General features: G+C 34.2%; 1 protein-coding gene across 1 annotated transcript in view; it reads right to left on the bottom strand.

Annotated features, from left to right (window-relative positions):
• The window catches only part of LOC103600719 (protein eyes shut homolog), an 80,719-nt gene that overhangs the window by 42,984 nt on the left and 15,564 nt on the right, over positions 1-22,171 (bottom strand). Inside the window, exon 4 of the mRNA XM_008585045.1 lies at positions 10,173-10,287. Coding sequence (XP_008583267.1) covers positions 10,173-10,287 — 115 coding nt within the window. The remainder of the gene's footprint in view (positions 1-10,172; positions 10,288-22,171) is intronic.

Raw genomic sequence — 22,171 nt, 5'->3', positions numbered from 1 at the left:
ATATATATATATATATATATATATATATATATATATATATATATATATATATATGTATGTATGTATGTGTATATATATATATATATTTCCTGATGTCTATAACGCTCTGGGAGGTGAGGTGAAAACCAACAGATGATTTCTGGGGTAGCAGCCCTGCCATTCCTTTTGGTCTGTCCCACACACCCAGAAAATACAGAACATTAAAATTATCTTATTTTGTTGCAAATGAAAAAGTAGTTGTATATATCTAAAAGCAAATTATAATTAGTACGAGTTTTAAATTTTTCATTGAATATTTTAATTTAAGCATTTTCAAAAATTTATTAAGTTTCAAAAACATGCACATTCTATTATATAGATGCATTATAACTTTTAATTATTCTTTTTGCCTAATTTGGTTATTTTTATTCTAAAATAAGCAAAAATATAATGTATATTTTGTGTGCAAATTAAAAATAATCTTGTTTACTTACTTTTGGTATTTCTAGATATTGAATTATTACAAATTAAAAAAATTTAGGAACATACTGATAAATTGCCATTCAGTGGGTTTATTCTGTCTTAGTTTTCCTGCATATATATGAAAATGCTGTCTCACTCTTTCTTTGTGCTACAGAAGTATAAACTGTATACAGTTTTGTGTTCTATGATGCAGAAGGATAAAACGAGATATAAATATTGCCTTAAATGGCATTTCATTGATTTTTAGTTTGAACATTTTAATTGTGTTTACTTTCCATTTGCATTTTTATGTAAAGATTACCTGTAAAAATCTATTGCTTAATTTTATGTTTTCTTTCTCCTTGAAAATTACAAATAAAACATACATATAGTTTTGCATGAAAATCAAATATACCCCACTCTGACAAAGGAGTTATTAATTTTTTCTTGAGCACCCAGGTGTCAAGGTGGTCAATCAGCACAAAGAGCCAAACTGCAAATAACACTCAAGCCTTTGTTCACTCACTGCAACAATGCAATCAAGAGGCAAAAAGTGGTACCAACCATTTTTCCCCAGGGAACAGCACTGGTCAAAGGTCAGATAAGATGCAGCACAAGTGGGGTAATCTTCTCATTGCCAAGAAGGCTTGAATAAAAGGCTCCTGACTTTATGGACTCCAGAGGCAAGAGAGAAAAAGGGCTAGGAGTGGGAAAGTACTGAGTCAGGGTGGATAAAAGAACCTCAGACAAGGCACCCTCCACAAGGAAGTGTCCCTTGAAGCACCTCGGAAGTGCGTTAGTTGAGGTCCTCTGCTCCCCATACAGAGACCTCTGAATAAAGTGATTGAATAGGAATAAAATACATATCAACATAGCTGGGGGAGGCGTTGGGGAACATGCTGAGTCCTCCACTGCAACTCTTTCTGGAAAACTGTAATGTACTGGCTGTGTACCAAGTCTGGCGTGATCAGCTGCCCTTGGTGAAGACTGCCAGGCAAAGTACTGTAATTGCCTATAGTAGAACCTGAAAGATCGCACATCATATTTTGACCTGGAGCCAGACTCCTCATTTCTCTTTGTGCTTCTGTCAATATTTTCCTACATATTTCTCATCTTATAGTAGTACGTCAATATAACATCATAAGTATTATACCTTTCTCATGAATTAAAACTTACGTCATGACAAAGTCATCATAAATTCCAGATTTTATGTCTTAAAGTCTATTTTACATGAATTAATATAGGCATCAACACTATTTTCATTAGTATTTCTCTGATATATCTTGTATTAGCCTGTCTCTGTTGCATATAGCAGAATACCTGAAACTGGGTAATTTATACAGAAATAAAATTTATTCCTTATAGTTATTGAGGCTAGGAAGTCCAAAGTCCATGGAACACATCTGGTGAAAGCCTTATTGGTGGGTGGTGACTCTTCTCAGCAATGCAGGGATGTCACACAGCAAATGGCTTGACCAAGAGAGAGAGCTAAACCCATCCACGCTCTTTATAAAGCCATCAGAACCACACCCATGTGTTGCTTTACCTCCCATGGATTTGTCACCCCTATCCCCCTGGGTGACGGAGCTGCCAAAGATTACTCAAAGCCCATCTCTTCTGAGCAGTGAGAAGCCCTGACAAGGGGTTAATCTCCTGGAACCCTCAAGAGCGAGGCATTCCTTCCATTTGGGAAATTCACCATGAATTGGGGTTCTCTTCCTGCATTTATTCTCCAGACCATGAAGTTACATGAAGAGAACATAGGTGGGGTTTTTGCTAAGTACAGTTTAACAAGTTTAACAATAGAAGCTGGTAACAGACAAGCAAGGTGACATTCTATGATGCAATTAAGTTGATCCACTAACAAAAGCTTGATATTAGCAAACATTCTCTTCTTATAGCAATTTCCCACTATCTTTACATACCAAACAGTAACCTGTCTGTCTTTGAGACAGCAACCTTGCTGTGCTGCAGTTCTTTATCTTACAACAGAGACTCAATAGCCAGGGGAAAAACTCCTGTCCTTTGCAAGGTCAATATTTGAAACTGCAAGGCTTTGGGAAACCAGGCACTGTGAAGTACATTTGTTTTATGCCTACTTCACATCTACCCTCATTTTATTTATTCAAAAGAAATGGCAAAAGCTATAGATCGAACTTAAGACAAAAGCATTTAAAGCAAAGTTGGTATCATTTAGCATGGCAAGTCCTTTTAATTTATTTCAGGTGAGGACTGATGATGCCATGGTCTCAGAGTGGCTGCATCAGTATCATTCCAGATGCTGTGAATTAGGTGTAATTACCAATTGTTGAAACTCTGGAATGAGATTCTGCTCCATATAATACTTGATTATGAGTCCAGAGAGTTTGTTAATGTTCACCGGTCCAGAACATTACTGTTTTTAAAGCATCTAGTCTTTTGTAAAATTTTTGATCAATTATAAGTCTTGTTTAAGAACAGGATGTCTCATCCAAGTTACAAACACCCTCTTTAAGGCCAGGAAAATTTAGAGAACTGCTTTTGTAGAGATGTGATTTCACCCTTTATGATCAAGCCATTCCTCATAAAAGCATTGATGATCAATATCATGATGGAAAAGGTCGTACTTTTCTTTGTATAAATTCCACAGCACTGGGAAGACTGTTTCCCAGGTGGTTATCTGTCCCATGTTGGGGGAAAGATGAACAGCAGGATGAAGCAGTATTGAGGCCAAATTTAGGCAACATGAAAGAAGGGTCAGCAACTTAGAAGTGAGACATGCTATCTGATATCCAATGTTTTAAATTATATCCTGTTATAAAGAGAGAGAGTTAATTTTCATTTAATTTATAAAAATAGCCATATTGTCATAATAATCATAATGATACTTAAAGTTATTAAACTTGGGGGGGATCAATTAGGGAGAAAACAAATACTTTTACTTCTGTTTTAAATGACATTTTACCAAACTGTTGTTAGTTATAGAGAGCTGAAGAGAGAGAGAGAGTTTTCTTAAATTTGGAAAGCAAAACATTAAGAGAACCAGCAGTGTTTCAAAATGAGGAAATTGTAAAAACACATATTTTTTTTTAATTAGTTCACTAATTAACCTTTGTTGTTTTGACCTTTGTGAACAATTTCACAAACCCATCAGTTTCTTCATTAAAATTTTGGAAATTTAAAGGTATGAACTCAAAGTTTGTGAGGAAACTGTACCTATGAGAGTTTTTTTTTCATGAATATTGAAAAACATAAAATTTTTAAATCATAATTAAACCAAGATTATGACCAATAGCATTTATATCAAGACACAAATATATAAGAACCTTGTAAGATTTTGGAACATATATCCATAACACCTACAGTACTGGCAATGCTTTCCCATATAGTCTAATTTATTAAATAAGCCAATTACTTTTGATTCATCTTTTATATATCCTTTAGAAGCTCCAGGGCCCTTGGAACTCCTCAAAGTTATTTTAAACCACCAAAAGGTTGAGATTTCAGAATTTGGTTTTGGAAAGCTTTGTTAAATAACAAAAGGCTTAAAACACTTAGTTGAATAAAATCACAAATTATTACAAAAAGTAAAACCAAAGTGACAGAGGGTTTCAAAGGCAGAGAGCACAAGAAATTATCATGAAATATTTCCTTAAACAAGTTATCTAAGGGACAAAGACAACCTTTTACAATTTTGTATTAAGAGCAGTCAATGAAAAGACCTCTAATAATCCTGTTTGATTAGTAAACCCAGGCAATGATGTGTGCTGATGAGAACATTTTTATACATTCAGGTTAGTGAATAGGTGTCCGTTTATCAGAGCAAATTATAGAAAGCCCAGTTTGAATTTTAGCTATTTTTACCAAATACATATTTATGGTTTCTCAGCCAAACTCGGTATATTAGATCTATACCCTTATCAGTTAATGTTAACCAGGGCTTATGTGATATTGGGCATAAGTCTCCTTTCACTAGCCATTTTGGGTCCCAGGTTTCCATGTGACATTTGGAACCATGTGGAGCCTAAGACAGATGGTGGTATTTACAAAGATAATTTCTAAAAGATATTGTTTCTCCCAGCATGGCCAGGAGGCAGAGCTGAGATAACAAGGAGACATATTGACCTAGAGACAAATTTAGGTAAGAGGTTTAAATCAAATTTTTAAAATATATTTATCAAAACTTTAGAAAATTTAAGCCATGTGAACTTGAAAAGTATACTTATTTATTTAATGAGCACACATTAATTATAAGCCAATTTGGTACCTTGCACACAACACAATTACACATACATACATGAACATACAGACATAACATACAGCTTACACATGCAGATATGCAGACATAAACAACAAGAACAAACATGGATCTTATAGGTTTTGTTCAAGATGTAAAAAAAGCTCACTAGTAAAAAGGAAAGTCAGGTTTAGATTGTGTTTTTTTTTTTTTTTTTTTTTAAGACTTATTGGTGAGGCCTCACCCTGCCTTAAAGAAAGCAAGATAACAAATTTACATTGTAAAGCAAAGTATGCAAGCCTTTTTAAGAAGATGCAGAGAAGATTTTCTTCCTTTTATGAAAATAGCATAGAATTCTACCATTGGATTTTGTGAAGAAATACATATATGAGACTAGAAGAGAATTTAGAAGTCTGTTTAAGATAACCAACTGTATGCCAGAAAATTTGAGACCATCTAGTTAAATAGGTAGATTTTAGGTTAGTTTTTGTTTCTCAAATGAGTTACTGAACTTAAGGGCTGAGCTATTGAAACTTATTTAACTGTTGAAGTTTTTAAAATTTACTCCAGGTCTATTTGGAACTTGTCATTATTTTCATTACTGGTGGTCTGATGTATACCATCCCTGAGGTGTGATGGTGAGGCATTGAGATTTTGGGATCAGATTCAATTACTCATCTGGTATGGGTTCCACATAAGGCTTAACAGCCTTAGCAGGAAACCATAGTGGGCCTGTGAGTGAGAGAATAGACACATACCCTCTCTCCCATGTTAACAATTCAGCAGGTCTCAACCATTGTGGTCCCGTCAGCAGGTGGTGGAATAAAACCAATCGTCTAGGTCTCTTTTTAGGAGGTAGAAAGTGTCATTCTATGGCTGTTAATTTTGGGGAATTACAGTTTAAGAAATTTGGTGTAAACAGAGCTTTAAAGACCTATTTATGAGAAGCCAGTCCTATATCTATATTACCCCTCCTTTGTTTACTTATTTGAGACTTAAGAAGGCCATTAGCTCTTTCAACAATTGCCTGGCCAGTGGGGTTAAATGGGATTCCTGTGACACCTATGGCCACCCATCAATGGATCAATCCATTCACCAGGGTACAGTCCCCACAGTCTAATCACCTGGTGAAGGCCTCTCCTTTTACCATAATAGAATTTCCCACTCTCAACACTGTTACAATGGGGATTAATACATGAACCTCTGGACGAGACAATTCAACCCATAGCATGTCTTTTACATCTTTTGTTTTAATAAAGATGTTATATTTCAGGTTATCTCACATTAACAGTACACACCTGGATTTTGTTTACTTTTAATGTATATTCAGTTTTATAAACATTGGCTATAGTTGTCTTTCTTTTGCCTTTTGATGAGTACAAGTTTTTAGAGTCAACGAAGTCCAATAAACCAGCTACTATTCTATACTACATAACAAAATTTTGCCTGGTGCAAGGCCATGAAAAATATCTTCTTTGTTTTTAGTCCCCAGAAGTTTCATAATTTTAGCTTCTACTCTTATGTCTATGCTTAATCTCAAATTAATTATTGTATGGTTTGAAGAAGGCATATAGATTAATTTTTTTCCTTGTGCCATTTGATAAAAAAAATTCCTTTCTCTATTAAATTTTCTTGGTGTTTTTGTTGGAAATCAACAAGATATTTCCATGTGGATCTATGAGTATTTCTGAACTATCTATTTTATTCTTCTGATCTCTTAGTCTGTCCTTGTGCCAACACTACCCTGCCTTGATACTGTAGTTCTAAAGTAAGTCTTGAAACAGTAAAAAAAAAAAAAAAAAATTCTAGATTTGTTTTTATTTTTTATTACTTTGGCTATTTGAGGTCCTTTGAAATTCCATATAAATTTTATAACCAGCTTATCAATTTCTACAAAATGATTGGCAATATCAGTTAGGAAAAAGGACATCATAAAAATACTAAGTCTTTCAACCCATGAATATAACTCTCTACTTAGGAATTATTTAATTTATTTCTGCAATCTTCTGCAGTTTTCAGCATAAGTTGTTGCCCATATTTCATTAAATTTATTGTGAAGTATTTTCCATACTATTGTGACCATGCTTAAATTCATTTTTAATGCTATTTTTAGTATTATTTTCTAATTAGTTCTTGCTATAATAAAAGACACTATTGATTTTTATACAGTTATCTTGTATCCTGTGATTTTGCTAAATTAACTTAGTTCTACTTTTTTAGTTTTATACCTTTCTAATGAATGATCATGAGGTATGCTTATTAAAACCCCAATGCTGCTATTTTTTCCTATCTTTATGTTTTATTTCTTTTTCTTGCCTTATTGCACTGGTAAAAACTTTTAGTAAAATGTTGAAGAGAATTCGTGAGTGGAAATTTCCTTGCCAACTTTAGGAAGGAAGAAAGCAGACTTTCACCAGTAAGTATTATGTTACCTTGAGATTTCTGTAGATAACCTTCATCAGATTGAAGAAGTGGCTTTTTGTTTCTAGTTTACAGAATTTGTGTCATGAATAAATGACGTGTAGTTTTTTTTTTTTCAGTCGCTTGTTCTGCATCTAGTTAGATGGTCACATGATCTGACATCAGATTGAAGAAGTGGCTTTTTGTTTCTAGTTTACAGAATTTGTGTCATGAATAAATGATGTGTAGTTTTTTTTTTTCAGTCGCTTGTTCTGCATCTAGTTAGATGGTCACATGATCTGATTTTTGTATTCTGTTAATATGGTGAAGCACAGTAACTTATCTAGAATTCTGAATAAGTACTGCATTCCTGAGGGAGAAAAAAAAATTCTTCTTGGACTTTAGATAATGTTTTTATGTATTGCTGAATTCAATTAATTATTTAAAAAAATATTTTTATGAATATATTAATAGGGAATAGTAAATAATAATTTATTTCCTTGTGCTATCCCTGTCTAATTTTAATATTAGGGTAAAGGTAACCTCATAAAAAATGAGTTGAGATTTGTTTCCTCATCTATTATTTATAATAATTTGTGTATAATTAACATGACATCTTTAAATATGTGATGGATTTCCTCAGTGAAGCAGTTGATATGGGAGTTTTCTTGTGGAAGAAGTTTTTAATTATAAGTTTAATTTATTTGGTATAGGAATAGACTCTGGATTTTTTTCTTTTGTGTTTTTCAGGAAATTTTCACAGTCTAAGTTGTCAAATTATGGGTATAAACATTTTTTGAATGTTATCTGATTTACTATTCAATGTCTGAAAAATCTTTTGTGATGTCTACTTTTTGATTCCTGACATTTGTAATTTTTGTGCTTTCACTCCTCCATCAATTGTGTGAAAGATTTTTGCATTTTATCAATCTTTTTGAATAAACAAATATTGGCTTTGTTGATTTTCTTTATTTGGGGACTACTTACTAATTCACTACTTTCTACATATAAGTTAAGAATTTCAACCTTCTAATTACATTCTATTTATAGTTTCAAAGAGTAGAATCTTAGAACATTGATTAAAATATATCATTCCCAGTTTTTCATCTTATGTAGATTTTTCTGGAATAGAGTTGGTGATATTTGAAGCAAAGAAACATATTAATTAATTAATATGTGAGGCAAGGTAACAAGTTTATAAAAAGTAATAAGTATCTGAACTATGAATCACTGTCAAGACAGAGAGAAGTTGATGTAAGGTATAGAAAAGGGAGAATTCTTGGGTTTATGGCTAGAGAAAGTAGACAGAGGCTGATGCGACTAACACCATTTAAACAGACTGGAAATATTAACATGTAGAGGGAATCTCAGTAAACTTGGCTTAAAGCATATTGAGTTTGAACTGTCTATTCAATACTGAAGCTGAAAAGCCAAGTCTAACTCCTTCAAGAAGAAATCTAAACTTAACTTACAGTCACTAATAAATAGATAATCACTAAAGTACCAAAACAGGTGAGATCTACCAGGGAAAAGTGGTAGTAAAGGAAGACTTTATAAATAATAAAGTCAAAGATGAGTACTCACAGACTGTCCTAAGACAAAACAGGAACCCCAAATCAAAACATAAGCAGGATAATGTCAAAGAATTTCAGACCAAAGTAAGAGAGGTATTTCAATTAGATGATTTCCTAACAAGGAAAAGCTAGATAAATTTTAAGAAAAACAGAGATGGTAGCATCTTCTTTACAACAAAAATACAAATGCGTAGTATTTTAAAGGATTTTGGAGTCACACAGACTAGGTTAAACCTATCTTCATCTGTCCCTATAGATATGTGTGACCTTGAAAAAATATTCAAATCTCAGTAGACATTTTATTTTTTCATAAAATGAAATGGAAGTTATAAGAAGATCAAATGAGGTAATGATTGTAAATGATATGCTGTCATCCCAAAAGCATTGCGGTTACCAAGTAAATGTCATGTTCTTATGTTTATTTTCTTGTATAGTAACATAATAATATTTTAGCATATGTTTTAGTGTATATATGCATGTATATGCAAAAATATACATGCTATAAATTTGTCTATGGTCTATTCCATAAATAAGCTTTTTATTATTTAAAAAATTATTTTATTAAAGTATCTTATACTAAAGAGAAGTAGAGAAAACAATAAAATGAACACCATTTTCTTACCTTCCTTATTCCAAAAAATGTGTTCTAGAGAAATAAAGCATTACAGGCATATTGGAATTACCATTTGTACTCTCCCTAATTTCACCACCCCCACCTGTCTTCCTGTGGGAAGCCCTCCTAATAAAGCTGATGTTTATAATTCTGATGTGTGTGTTTACACTTTTGCTATATATTTATGTCATCATACAAACGTATATATTTGTACTTTTAAAATTTAAGTAATCATTATCACATTGAACATATTACTTGAATAAGATTTTAAAATTCAACATTTTTGATACTTATAAGTATTAATACATATAGCTATTGTTCACTTATTTTAACCACTGTTTATAATCCCATTGTATGACTATGCCATGATGAATTGTTCCATTCTCCTATCCACAGGTTTGTTTCAGATTGGGAATCAAAATTCTTGTTTATGTGTCTTTCAGTGCATACCTGATAATTTCTTCAATAAACTTATCTGCAAGTAGAATTCCTTTGTTGTAGAATATGCCATATCATGTGTAGTACACACACTCTGTATTTGTAAAGTCATTTCAAAAATTATCTACTAAATAAAGCAATTTTTGTATGCTCTGACAAACAGCCACTAGACTAATTTTAATTCCTATCTAGTTTAAGAGCTTAAAGCTTTAGCAACGGGGGCTTTATATACACAGATAAATACCTCAAGAACTCAATTAGCTATATATTTATTTATAATAAAAACACTGCCTAGAACACTTATTGATGCCCTCTCAACATAATTCTTTAAAATTAAAAATCCTCATTACTAAACTTTATGAAAGTCATATTTAAATATACATATAAAGACGTATTTCTCTGGTTTAGATTAATAAAACATTTGAAGTACAGATTGAAGCTATAGCATTTTGAAGTGCTAAGTTACATTGCCATCTATTAAATTACTTACTCTGATTCTTCCAATTATGTTGAAACACCATCCTTCACTCAGACAGTTGATGCTGAGCAGTCTGCAGTGTTCAATTACTTTCTCACTGTTTTTTCCAGTAAGTTCTGGCATACAACTGTAAATACATCAGTGTATATTAGGAAAGTTGCAATTTAATTATTTTTAAAAAAGTCTATTAACAGTCTTGTAAAAATAATAATTCCTTGTTTAAATTATATACAGCATGTAGTAATACATGATATTTTTTATCATTAATTTTTCCTCTGCATGCTTGTGTTTTTAGCCAAGAAGAGCAATTTTATTTATTTGGAGAGAATTAGAATTATCTACATTTCCATTAAATGGTCTTAATATACCATTGGGAATTTAGGAACAAAATAAGCATTGGTTTTGACTGATACTTAACAATAAAATATAGGTTTTGGAAAACTGTTAGAATAAATAAAACCATTACCCAAATGTGAAAAAAAAAAAAATGATGACAAATGAGATTTCCAATCCTCAGTACAGTCATTCTATACTGATGATGTGCTAGCAGGAGTTAATGATGACACCCATGAATTTGAGACACAGTGTAAAGAGTTACTGTAGACAATAATGGTATAGTTGTAATTGGGCTAATTACAGGGGCTTTTGTTTGTTTTTTGTCACTTTTACAATTTTTGTCATTTGTCTGTAGTCTTTTAGGAATCAATCTTTTTCCAGTCTACTGCAGTTCATTAGCTATAATCTATAAGTTGCTAAAGAACACATACTTAGGTTCTGGCTTCCTTTGCCCTTACTCTCATTATTTTGAAAGAAATAGTTCAGTACCTTAACTAACATTTAGTATACTTTCTATTATAAATTGAATGGGGTACCAAATAAGAGAATATTTTTCTCCAAAGTAAACACCAGAAATTTTAAGGCCCAAACTAATACTTCTCAAGAGTCTAAGTTGTTACAAGCTGATTTGTTGATAAATTGAATATAACCATATATTTATAATTTTAAGTTATTATAAAAACACAAGATGATTTCATAAAAGAAGGGATCAAAGGCCATGTTGACAGAGTTTAACTGAAATAACATCAATAAAATGCTTTAGTAATTTACCTTTTATGCTATTTCAGTTGCATAGCTTTGCACTTTCACCCAGCAGAATTGAATTATTTCCTCATTTATATCAGGATTAACCATTCACTTTTTGGTGCCTAGTACGTGCCTGCCAGTAAGCTAATTGCTTTCATACAATTTTCTTCTTGTCTCATTCAATCCTTATAAGCACTATGTGATATATAATATCACTATGTTATAAGTGAGGAAACATACTCAGAAAAGTTAATTTAGTTGCTTTGGTCATATTACTTTCAAGCTTTAGAGTTGTTAATAAAATTAAGTTTTGCCTCACTTTAAATATATTGTACTCTGTTACTCCGTAAAAAAATACCTGGTAAGATATGTCTTCCTTACATCTCTCATTATGAGGGTATAACTAGAGATCCAGAAATTACTAAAAATACCATTTTGTTATGAAAGGTATCATTTCCACTTCTTCCTACTGAGGGGGAGTTTGTAAGGGGAGGTGAGTTGGCGAAGATGAAGAAATAGGAGAGCACTAGAGTACTTAAAACTTTGGTGAGTTGTGGCTATCATGTTTCAATTTTCCTTATGAATTGGAATGGATTAAATTGACCAAGAATAACTCCAAATATATATATGGTACTTGTACTTATATTATTCTGTAGAATTGTTTTCAAAGAATAAGATCAGTTTTATGAATTAAATGAAGAACCAAGACATGAATTAGACATGAATTAGATCAACCATGGACAAGAGTTAGATCAACTGGTTGCTGGATGAAGATCAGGCAGTAGCAACTTTGAGAAAGGGTTTCTAAACAAAGAAGGTTTTATTGATCCTGAAAAACTGGGCCAAAGAGTTTGCACTCTCACTACATGCCAGGAAGGAGGCACCAAAATACTATCTGTGAAACCTGGTCCAGGGAAGTTTAACCCAAATGCAGAGGAAACCCACATGAGAAAATCTTCCTGTTGAGTTTCAGGCAATCAATCCCCAATGCCTCCACTCCCACTGATGACTTAAAATCTAAGAGGAGCTTTTAAACCTCATCCGCAAGGAAAATGACATCCTATCAACTCAACCTGCTGTCAAGGAAAGAAAAAGTTTAAATAGCATTTTTCCCATTTGAGAATGTAAAACAAAGAAAACAAAATCAAAGAAAACATAAAAGCAAACTCTAGAATAGCGGACCCTTTGAAGAAATTCTGTTGCAAAAGTGCATATATTGCTTCTGTTGAGATAGTCAGAGAGGCTAAAACCTAACTCATTTTAACTATTCAAGGTGTCCAGAAACCATTTTAGTTAAGGAAGTCAATTGTTTTAAATAAGGGAGAAAGGAAAGAAATACCTTTCTGATCATCATGTTTCTAAAATATACAATTTATAGTTATATTTTTAAATAAAACTATTCCATGACTGGACGGTAAAAGGAACCTACTTATTATGATGAAAATGTTTAAGGTTTCATTTTTGGAGTTAAAAATGGAGACAATATATAGAAAGGCAGAAAGTATCTAGGAAGATACATGTAAAGGAAGAAAAGAAAGATAATGAAAAGAGAATATTTTATTGGACAAATCAGGGGGAAAAGAAAATGTACTTTTATCCTCTCCTTATTTATTTATTTTTTTCTGAAATGATTTTCTGTAACTGACTTAAACGTTTGTCCATTATTGGGTTCCATAAGGCCAATATTTATTGGACCATTAAGTTACTCTGTTTCTTGAACATAGTATCCCAAACTTTTGTCAGTGACCTGTGGAATGCACACTACTAATTTTAAAGAGAAGCATCAGGCTCCCTTGGGGCACACTAAGAGATGAAAGACAATGCCTAAGAATAAAATAGAACAATTATAACGATACACTGTAATAAAATTTGTTTGAATGTGGTTTCCCTTTCTTTTTCCCTCAGAGTATATTATTGTACTGTACTCCACTTTTGCTATGGTTTTCATGCCCCCTCCAAAAGTCATGTGAAAATTTAATTGCCAAATTTGTTTGAATGTGGTTTCCCTTTCTTTTTCCCTCAGAGTATATTATTGTACTGTACTCAACTTTTGCTATGGTTTTCATGCCCCCTCCAAAAGTCATGTGAAAATTTAATTGCAATTGTTACAATATTAAGAAGTGGGGCCTTTAGAAGTGATTAGATCATGAAGCCTCTGCCCTGTTGGATGGATTGATACCTTTATCTCAGGAGTAGGAAAGTCATCACAAAGTTTAATTGACCCATAATAACCATACATATTTATGGGGTACAGTGTGATATATCAATATATGTATACTATCTGTAGTAATCAAATTAAGGTAATTTGCATATTCATCACCTCACATATTTATCATTTCTTTGTGGTGAGAACTTTCAAAATCCTATTTTCTTGCTATTTTGAAATATACAATACATTTTTGTTAACTATAGTCACTCTACTGTGCAAATGGAACACTAGAACTTATTTTTCCCATCTAACTGTAATTTTGTACCCATTAAGCAACACCTCCCCATACCACTATTCTACTCTCTACTTCTATGAGATCAATATTTTTAGATGTCGCAAAGGAGTGATGTCATGTGGTATTTGTCTTTCTGTGTCTGGCTTATTTAACATAAAATAATGACACCCAGATCCATCTATATTGCTGCAAATGACAGGATTTCTAGCTGTTTATTTGTAAAGTCAGAGAATTTATAAATTAAAATGAAAATTAATGAAACTAAATATTTACTATATTTTAAATACAAGTTTTTAAAAAATATTATTTCAAAATTTAAAAAAATCATAAATTTAATAAAATTAAAATTTAAGACTTCCACTCAAGATGGAGGAATAGATGGTTCCCAGTGTCACTCTCTCCCACAAATCAACCAATTTACAACTATAAAAAAGCAACGACAGCCAAGCTGGGGATACTAGATCTCAGGGGAAGAGGAGGACAGACGTATGGAGTTCATGAAGGCAGCAGAATCCATGATGAGAGAAAGAAAAATAAAACACTTTGATTGTTTCAAATCCCAGCCACTTCCAGGCTGGAGCTGCTGAATGCAGTGTGCAAAAGCCACAGCTATGCCCTTCAGATGAAGTTGCTTGGAGGCAGCAGGGGAGAAGAGGGCCTTGGTGGCCCCCAGTCCAGCAAGACCACTTATAGGGTTCCCTTGGACCCACACAGGAGAAAGGAGCCATGACTGATTAAAAAAAGAGCCACTCAGAGGCTGGTGAGTTATCACAAGGGACTGGAGCATGGCCAGTCCCATGGGAAGTGTTTGGAGCATGGGTGGTGACTGGGGGAAAACTGGGGCACAGCAAGGACAGCTGATTTTCTCCCCAATCAGTGTAGGACTACTCAGAGGAGACTGGTCAGGAACAAAGAATTGCATGGAGCGCAGTTTGCTGAAAAGACTCAGGCCCAGACCAGAGTTTCTACACAACCCATTTGTACTGGATCTCATGAGAGCCAGAAGTACCTATAAAGTCAGCCATTAAAACTTGAGCTGTAGGCTGGCCCAGTGGTGCACTGCTACAGTGCGCCGCTTGAGAGCGCGGCGGTGCTCCCGCCAAGGGTTCGGATCCCACATACAGACCGGCTCCAGCTCACTGGCTGAGCGAGGTGCGGGCACAACACCGAGGGTTGCGATCCCGTTGCCGGTCCCGACACTGAGGGTTGCGATCCATTGCCGGTCACGAAAAAAGACAAAAAGGAAAAAAAAAAAAAGAAACCTGAGCTGTACAAAAAGCCTTCCCTAGGGAACCAGCAGCAAAGCAGAAATTTAGCTCAACCACAAAGCTCAAGTACTGGTCCATACAGGAAGTTCCCCCATTTTAGAAGTAAGCAATGGATAAGAAATTAATTCCAGCACAGAGGTTAAGTGGTGGGAACAGAAAATAATCCAATACAGAACTGGAAGAAAACACAAAGTACCCACAACCAGAGACGAAGCTTGATGTTAACTAGTAAAGTTCTCCTTTCACTGAAGAATACCTATAACACCTAGAAAGACTGGAAGTCCCCTGGGCTATCAAGCCAGTAAGGGAGAGGTCACAGGCCTTAGCCATGTCCCCTGACACCTGCAACTAGTCCCAAGGGTTGGAGCCTCAGGCCTTGGCCATAATACCCTGACACGCACAACTAGCCCAGCGATGACCACTGAGCTGCTGCAGGAAGCAAACTTCCAAGCCAAGGTGGTGGGGGTGTTGAGGGCCTCAGCCATGCCCCCAACACCCACAACCAGCTCAGCAATGACCATCAAGCCACAACAAGAAGGGCCCCGAGTTCCGGAGCTGGGGTGGTGGGGGTGAGGGCTATTGCAATACCCTCTTGACATCTGCACCCAGCCCAGCAATGACCAAGCCACTGCTGGAAGGCCCCTTGTCTCCCCTGTGGGAATGAGGTGGGCCACAGGCCCCAATCCCGCCCCTCCTCTTTCCTCCTTCTTCCATCCCATTTTGTTCCCCTTTACCCTTCCCACCCTCCCAATCACTCTGCAACATCATAGAATGTAAAAAAATAATATTAATAGGAAAATAAGAAAACACACACACACACAAAATAAAATTTAAATGCAATATTTTACTAATATAAAATATTACTGGAAAAATAATTAATATATTAAAATATTGACGTGACCACTCCATAAAAAGACAGAAAATTTTAAAAAATTAAGTTTTTTTTAAAGAGCTACCTTTAAAGACACAGTATGTCAACAGTGTCACTCTCGGGTTGGGAGTATATTCTTGTTTAAGTTTTCCAGCTGCTGAAATAGTTCTTTCAAACTCTATATTATTTTAAGAAATGGAAAGGAAATAGTTGTAAACTAACTTCAAATAATTTTCCGTTTTTGTTACCTTAAAATATTAACATCACTTGTTTGAAAACTTGGAGGAAGCTTTCAGTACTTTTTATTTTTATCAGGGCCTGAACCTTTCTGTTATAAATGAGTTGTAATTTTTGCTTCAAATAAAGCATTGTTATTCATTTTTGTCTTCTTTGATTTCATCTTGCATAGATGTAGATTCTGATGCAAAGTTAACGTATCAATTTTAACACTGCCATGTACCTATTCCACTTCTTGGAAAACAGCCTTTGAAGTAAATAAAGACTTATTCTGCAATAGAAGCTTTGTAGTACCACTATATTCTTACATACTGTGACAAGTGTGGGCATAAAGAAATGGCAAGACTTATGGAATACTCATTTCATCAATTTATCTTTTTGCCATTAAACTGAACAACTAGGTCATTGTCTGGTTCTAAAAATGCAAATGATTCATATTTCATAGTTCTTTAAACATTAAAATAAAATTACCAGACAAAAAACTTCTGGTTTTGGTAAATAAAATTATCATTTATACTTCAATCTTAAAATCAGAAAGACAGTACTGAAACTGTTAAAACATTAAATTATCTGCTTTAATATACACTATCTTATGGGTAAGAAGGAGGAAATTGTAAATATAAAAATATAATGACTGACAGTCATAGTGCTAAAAATAAAACCATGTAAAAGTGGAGAGAGTAGTTGAGAAGAGCTATTTTAGGAATGTTTATCAGGATTGCCAGGAAAGACATCTTCGAGGAAATGATATTTGAACACATACCTGAATGAAGTGTGCATTGAGCTACTGTAGTTTCTGTAAAAAGTGTACTTCAGAAAGAAGACCAGCAAATACAGTCTTGAAGCAGAAAATACTTGAGGTATTCAAGAATCTCAAAGACCAAAGTGGTAGTAGTTGAGTAATCAAAGGGAATATAGTAAGAGAAGACAGTGAAGAGAGAGGCAGGAGCAAATTATGGCTGACATTGTAGACATTTTAAGTACTTTGGATTTTATTTAAATGTTATGGGAACCCATTGAATGGTAGTGGCAAGGAAGTAACATGATTTTAAAACACTTACACCATTTATTCTTGTAAAGAATAAATGACAGGGAGCTAGTCATTTCAAATTTCCTTTATCTGTAGCTTTTGCTATCTAAAATGATGGCAACTCTGTCTTCTACTTTCTATAGTCAAAAATATAGAGCATTAAATTTACTATTTTTTTTCTCTTATCCAATCCAGGCAAAGGGGATATCCTACTGATTTCATCTTAAAAATATATACATTATCCAACTACTTTTCACCCTGTCCTCTCTCCCATCCTAACCTAAGCCACTATGCTCTCCTATTTAGATGACCACAATAGCTTCCTAACTGGTCCCTTTGACTCTGCCCATTCCCCTCATTTTCAACACAACAGCTGAACTATAATTCTTAGATATTAGCTGCATTATGTAACTCATTTGCCAGCAACACTGCAATACTTCCCATTTTACTTTGAGTAAAAATTAAATGGAATATATGGTTTAAAACTTCCTCAATTTCTAATTTCTCCATTATCCTCATTTCTACTACTTTCCCTTGCTTTCTCCAGGCCAGTTTAAATGGATTTATAAGTATGGCCTGAACAGGCCTGAGATTTTGCATTGGGTACTTCTGTCTTGAACACTCTTCCCCTAGAGAGCTGCATGTTCCCTTCCTTCATTCAAGTCTCTTCCCCCAAATTAGCTTTTTCAATGAGGTTTTTACTCACTATTTTACATGTACTTGAATGGCAAGTCAAAACAAGAAAGTCAAGTTGGAGACTATTAAACCATTCCAGATAAGAATTTATGGTGGCTTGAACAAGGTGGTTACCTTCATAATGGTAAAAGTGTTTATATCCATGATATGTATTTATGGAAGAGCTTAAATAATTTGCTGATGGACATAAAGTGGGTTGAGAAAGAGAAAAAGAAATCAAATAAGTCTAAAAGAACACGGCATGAAAGCAGGTTTGTCCAGGGCTCAGAAATCAATCATGAATTTGGAATATATTGTTTGAGATGCTATATTAGAAATATCATATATTATTGATATTATATTGAGATGCTACATGTATGAAAGTGAACAGAGGCGTACTTGATGGGATGCATAATTAAACAGGTTTGGTGTTTTTAGGTCAATAGAACACAGAAAAAAAGACATAAGGAATTTGAGAGTGGATGCACAGCTATGTATCTAAAAAAGAAAATGAGGACCTGCAGTGAAGGAGGGACAGAGAAGAGCCAGTGCAGTCAAATAATCGGAGGTACTTGTTGGTCATTTTTTTAAAAAATACAAAATTTTGGCATTAAAGTATATGATTGAATGAGCTTGAAATAAATGGAGTGGTGATAAGAGAGTGGAAACATTTAAATTAAGGTATCATAGGATGTGCAATTATAAGCCATAATAAATCATAGGATACAACTATGGGATATGGGCTGATGTGGGAAAGGAGAAACTTGCAAAATAATTGTCAAAGGATTTAAGCAACCAAGGTGAGTGGATTTCCAAGACGGACATTGAAGTCATCAAGAATGACCACAGTGGTGTGGAGTGGACCACAGTGGACCACAGTGGTGATAAGGATAAGGACAGCAAGCCAGATGCTGAAGCCTTTCATGGAGAATGGGCAGGAACTGAGAGAAGAGAAGATACTTGAAAAGGAGACAGGGAAAGGGAGAGACAAAGAGTAAGAGAGTGAATGATGAGCTGATGTGAAATGCTGAACATGGCTAGGGTTTTCAGGAGTAGGAAGAAAACATGGCCTGGATACACCAACAAGGGCAAGGATATCTACACAGTGCTTCACCTGTGGTACTCAGGTTGTGGAAGAATGTACAGTGACCACCTAAGAAGGCTGCTAGAAAAACTGTCCTCAGGTTTCAGTTAGAAAAAGAAAAGATATCACAGATGCTGGAAAATTTGCTTCTGACGAAATGAGATCCAGAGGGTTCAGAGAAAGATCTTTGGATATAAAGAAATATTGGAGGTTGTGCAGAACATTATAAGGCTAAGATTCTTTGGTTAGGTTTGCCTCAGAAAACTTAAAGATTACATGGTGTTAATTCAACCTTTATGTGCATATGTCTGTACCTACTTATGCCCTGTTTTATTATTTATTATTCACAAGTAAATTAATACACTCAGGACTAATAAAAGATTACACGGATGGGAACATATGTTCTCAAAATGAGGCACTTAGGGGACTAGATTAGATGACTTCTGTCACTTATAACAGTCGCTGAAAATGTAAAATTATATTAATAGTAGCAGAAGCTACTTGATAAGGAAATGTCAATAATGTTCTAGATATTTTTAATTGTAATATAGTTTATAACCAGTATGTGAAGTTAAAAAAAAAAACTATATTTAAACTTTAGTGAACATTTTTCTATGTTAAATTTCAGAATAATTTATTCAAAAGGGAAAGTTAGCTTTACAAATGTGCCTATTGATTTCAAGCAAAGAAAAATGTAACAGCCAGGCTTTTGAGATAATTAACTCTAAAATATTGAGGTTTCCTGTTAGTTGAGAGTTATTGATTGACCAAGTGGAAGCATTCCAATAATTAATAAATCCCTGATATAAATATGTGATTGCTATTTTGAAAAGCATTTTTCAAAATTAATGTAAAAATATAACTTTATTTTATGTTGAAAGGAAATATGTTGACCTATGCATTTCTGTGGATAGAGTGTTCTATTGCAAAGTCACAGTGCATGCTTAATCAGCCTCACTTGTGATATAAACTGAAAACCCTAACTCTACCCATGGCTGACAGGGTGAGATTTATCACAAGCCTAATGAAATGCTGAAACTGACTTGAGAGGAAAAAAAAAAAAAAAAAGGTATGTTAGTACATTGAATTACAATTAAGCAGTGCAAAGTATAATACTTGCAATACAGTGAGGAGGAAACAGAAAGAAAAAGAAGCTGAGAAAATAAAATAGAGCCTTGTTAAACTATGAAATGTCTTAGAATTTGAGTGGGGAAAATACAAAGCTTAGAAAGCAAAAATCTGTAATTACACCATTTCTGATTTTTAAAGACATAGTATTTATTTATGTAATATCTAGTTTATGGGATTGTTTACAAAGATGGCTGTCAATAGACTTTGTTAAACAATTAATTTTTATATTTTAAAAATGTTATATGAGAAAGACACCAGTTGGTTTTATTAAAATTTATTTCCTGATTTATGTTTCCTCATTTCACTCTTCTGAAGGTGATCATCTTTATATACACAAAATATTACAAACATTGCATTAAGTAAATGTTAGATCAGATAAGAGAGAGAGAGAGAGAGAGAGAGAGAGAAAGTGTGTGTGTGTGTGAAATGGCAATATTTGTAGTATGGTTCATGATAGTCTTCAAATCTGATTTGTGGTCTTGGGGTACAAACACTTCCTGCTCTAGCATAATGTCCTCAAAGTTTATCTATGTTGTGACAAATGGCAGGATTTCATTATTTTTTTATGGCTAGATAATATTACACACAGACCCACCCATACAAACACACAACATCACATTTTCTTTATCACAATAGCCAAAGCATGGAGACAATCTAAGTCTTGCTTAGTAATTTAATTTTCCACAAATAGGTAAAAGCTATTTATAATACTAGCTTCTCAGAGGATACTGTCTTGACTCAAAGATCTGAATCTTCACCCTAACATTACAACCTACTCCTAACCTAGTATTTTATAAACTATCATCATACATAACTTTATTCTCTTCATCATATTAACTTCCATAATCTTAATTTTAAGTAGCTCATATCCCATCCACAGCCTCATTTCTCTGTCCAACTTATTCTTTCTAGGCCTTTGGTCCTGTAAACCATTGACACTACCAACTCTTCAGTATCTCTCATCCTCAAAATATCCTCACTTCCCTACTTACCTGAATTATATTACATGGTCCATTTCTATAACCACTTCCTGAGGACACTCTTAAATCACTTGCTGCTTTCCCTTTATTGTTATAGCTGGTCAAGAACCAACCCTAATTTAATTCAACACTCAAGCTCTTTCATAGAGTAATATGAGTAACTATACAAGGTTTGAGGTGACCCGCATTACTGTAGACTAAACTTTAAATTCATGTCCACTAAGTTCTAGGAGATGCTTCTAGCTGTATATTAGTAAAACTATATTTCCCTCAAATTCATGTGGAAAACTATTTCAAAACTTCTCATCTCCGGCCGGCCCAGTGGTGCAGTGGATAGTGTGCCGCTTGGGAAGCGCGGCGGCACTCCTGCCCGATGGTTCAGATCCCACATACAGACCGGTTCCCGCTCACTGGCTGAGCGAGGCGCGGGAGAAACACTGAGGGTTGCGATCTGTTGCCGGACACGGAAAAAGACAAAAAAAAAAAAAAAAAAAAATTCTCAATAGAGCAATCAGAAGATGCTGTCCAAATAATTCAGCAATGACATATTCAAAGCAACCTATATTGATAAAAATATTCTACTTTTCCTCTTATTATAATTGATGTAACATCCGTGATCTTGTCTCAGCCAACTCCCCTGCTTGTTCACTGCGTCCATCCCATCTCTTCTACTATTTAGATACAACCGATTTTGATCTTTCTATAGCTGTGAATTAATTACTCTGTATTGTTTCTACCCTCTAAAGAAAAGCCCATTTCTTTCCTCTCATTCACTCATGAACTAGTTCTTTCTTTTATCTTTGAAATTACAGAATTTGATTTATTTTAATTGAAATGTAATTGATTGTACATATCTGTAGATTACAGCATTAAAAATCAATCTCTGTGTGCAATATATGATGATCTAAGCAGAATAATTAGTATATTAAACATTACGTGATGTAATCATATTTTGTGGCCCTTTACCAATTTCTCACTAATCTCCCCCCTCTCCCCTTCCCCATCTCTGGTGGTCTTAGTTCTGTTCTCTCCTTTTGAAAGTTCAATGAGTTATTGTGATCATTGTTTGTTTCTTTCTTTCTATTTCTTTCTTTTTTTCTCTCTCTTTCTTTCTCTCTCTCTTTCTTTCTCCCTTCCCTCCTTCCTTCCTTCCTTCCTTCCCTCCTTCCTTCCTTCCTTCCTTCCCTCCCTCCCTCCCTCCCTCCCTC

The sequence above is a fragment of the Galeopterus variegatus genome, unplaced genomic scaffold (genome assembly GCF_000696425.1).
Source record: "Galeopterus variegatus unplaced genomic scaffold, G_variegatus-3.0.2 Scaffold3427, whole genome shotgun sequence".
NCBI lineage: Eukaryota > Metazoa > Chordata > Mammalia > Dermoptera > Cynocephalidae > Galeopterus > Galeopterus variegatus.
The sequence above is the reverse complement of the archived record's forward strand: the minus strand, read 5'-3'. Positions and strand labels throughout refer to the sequence as shown.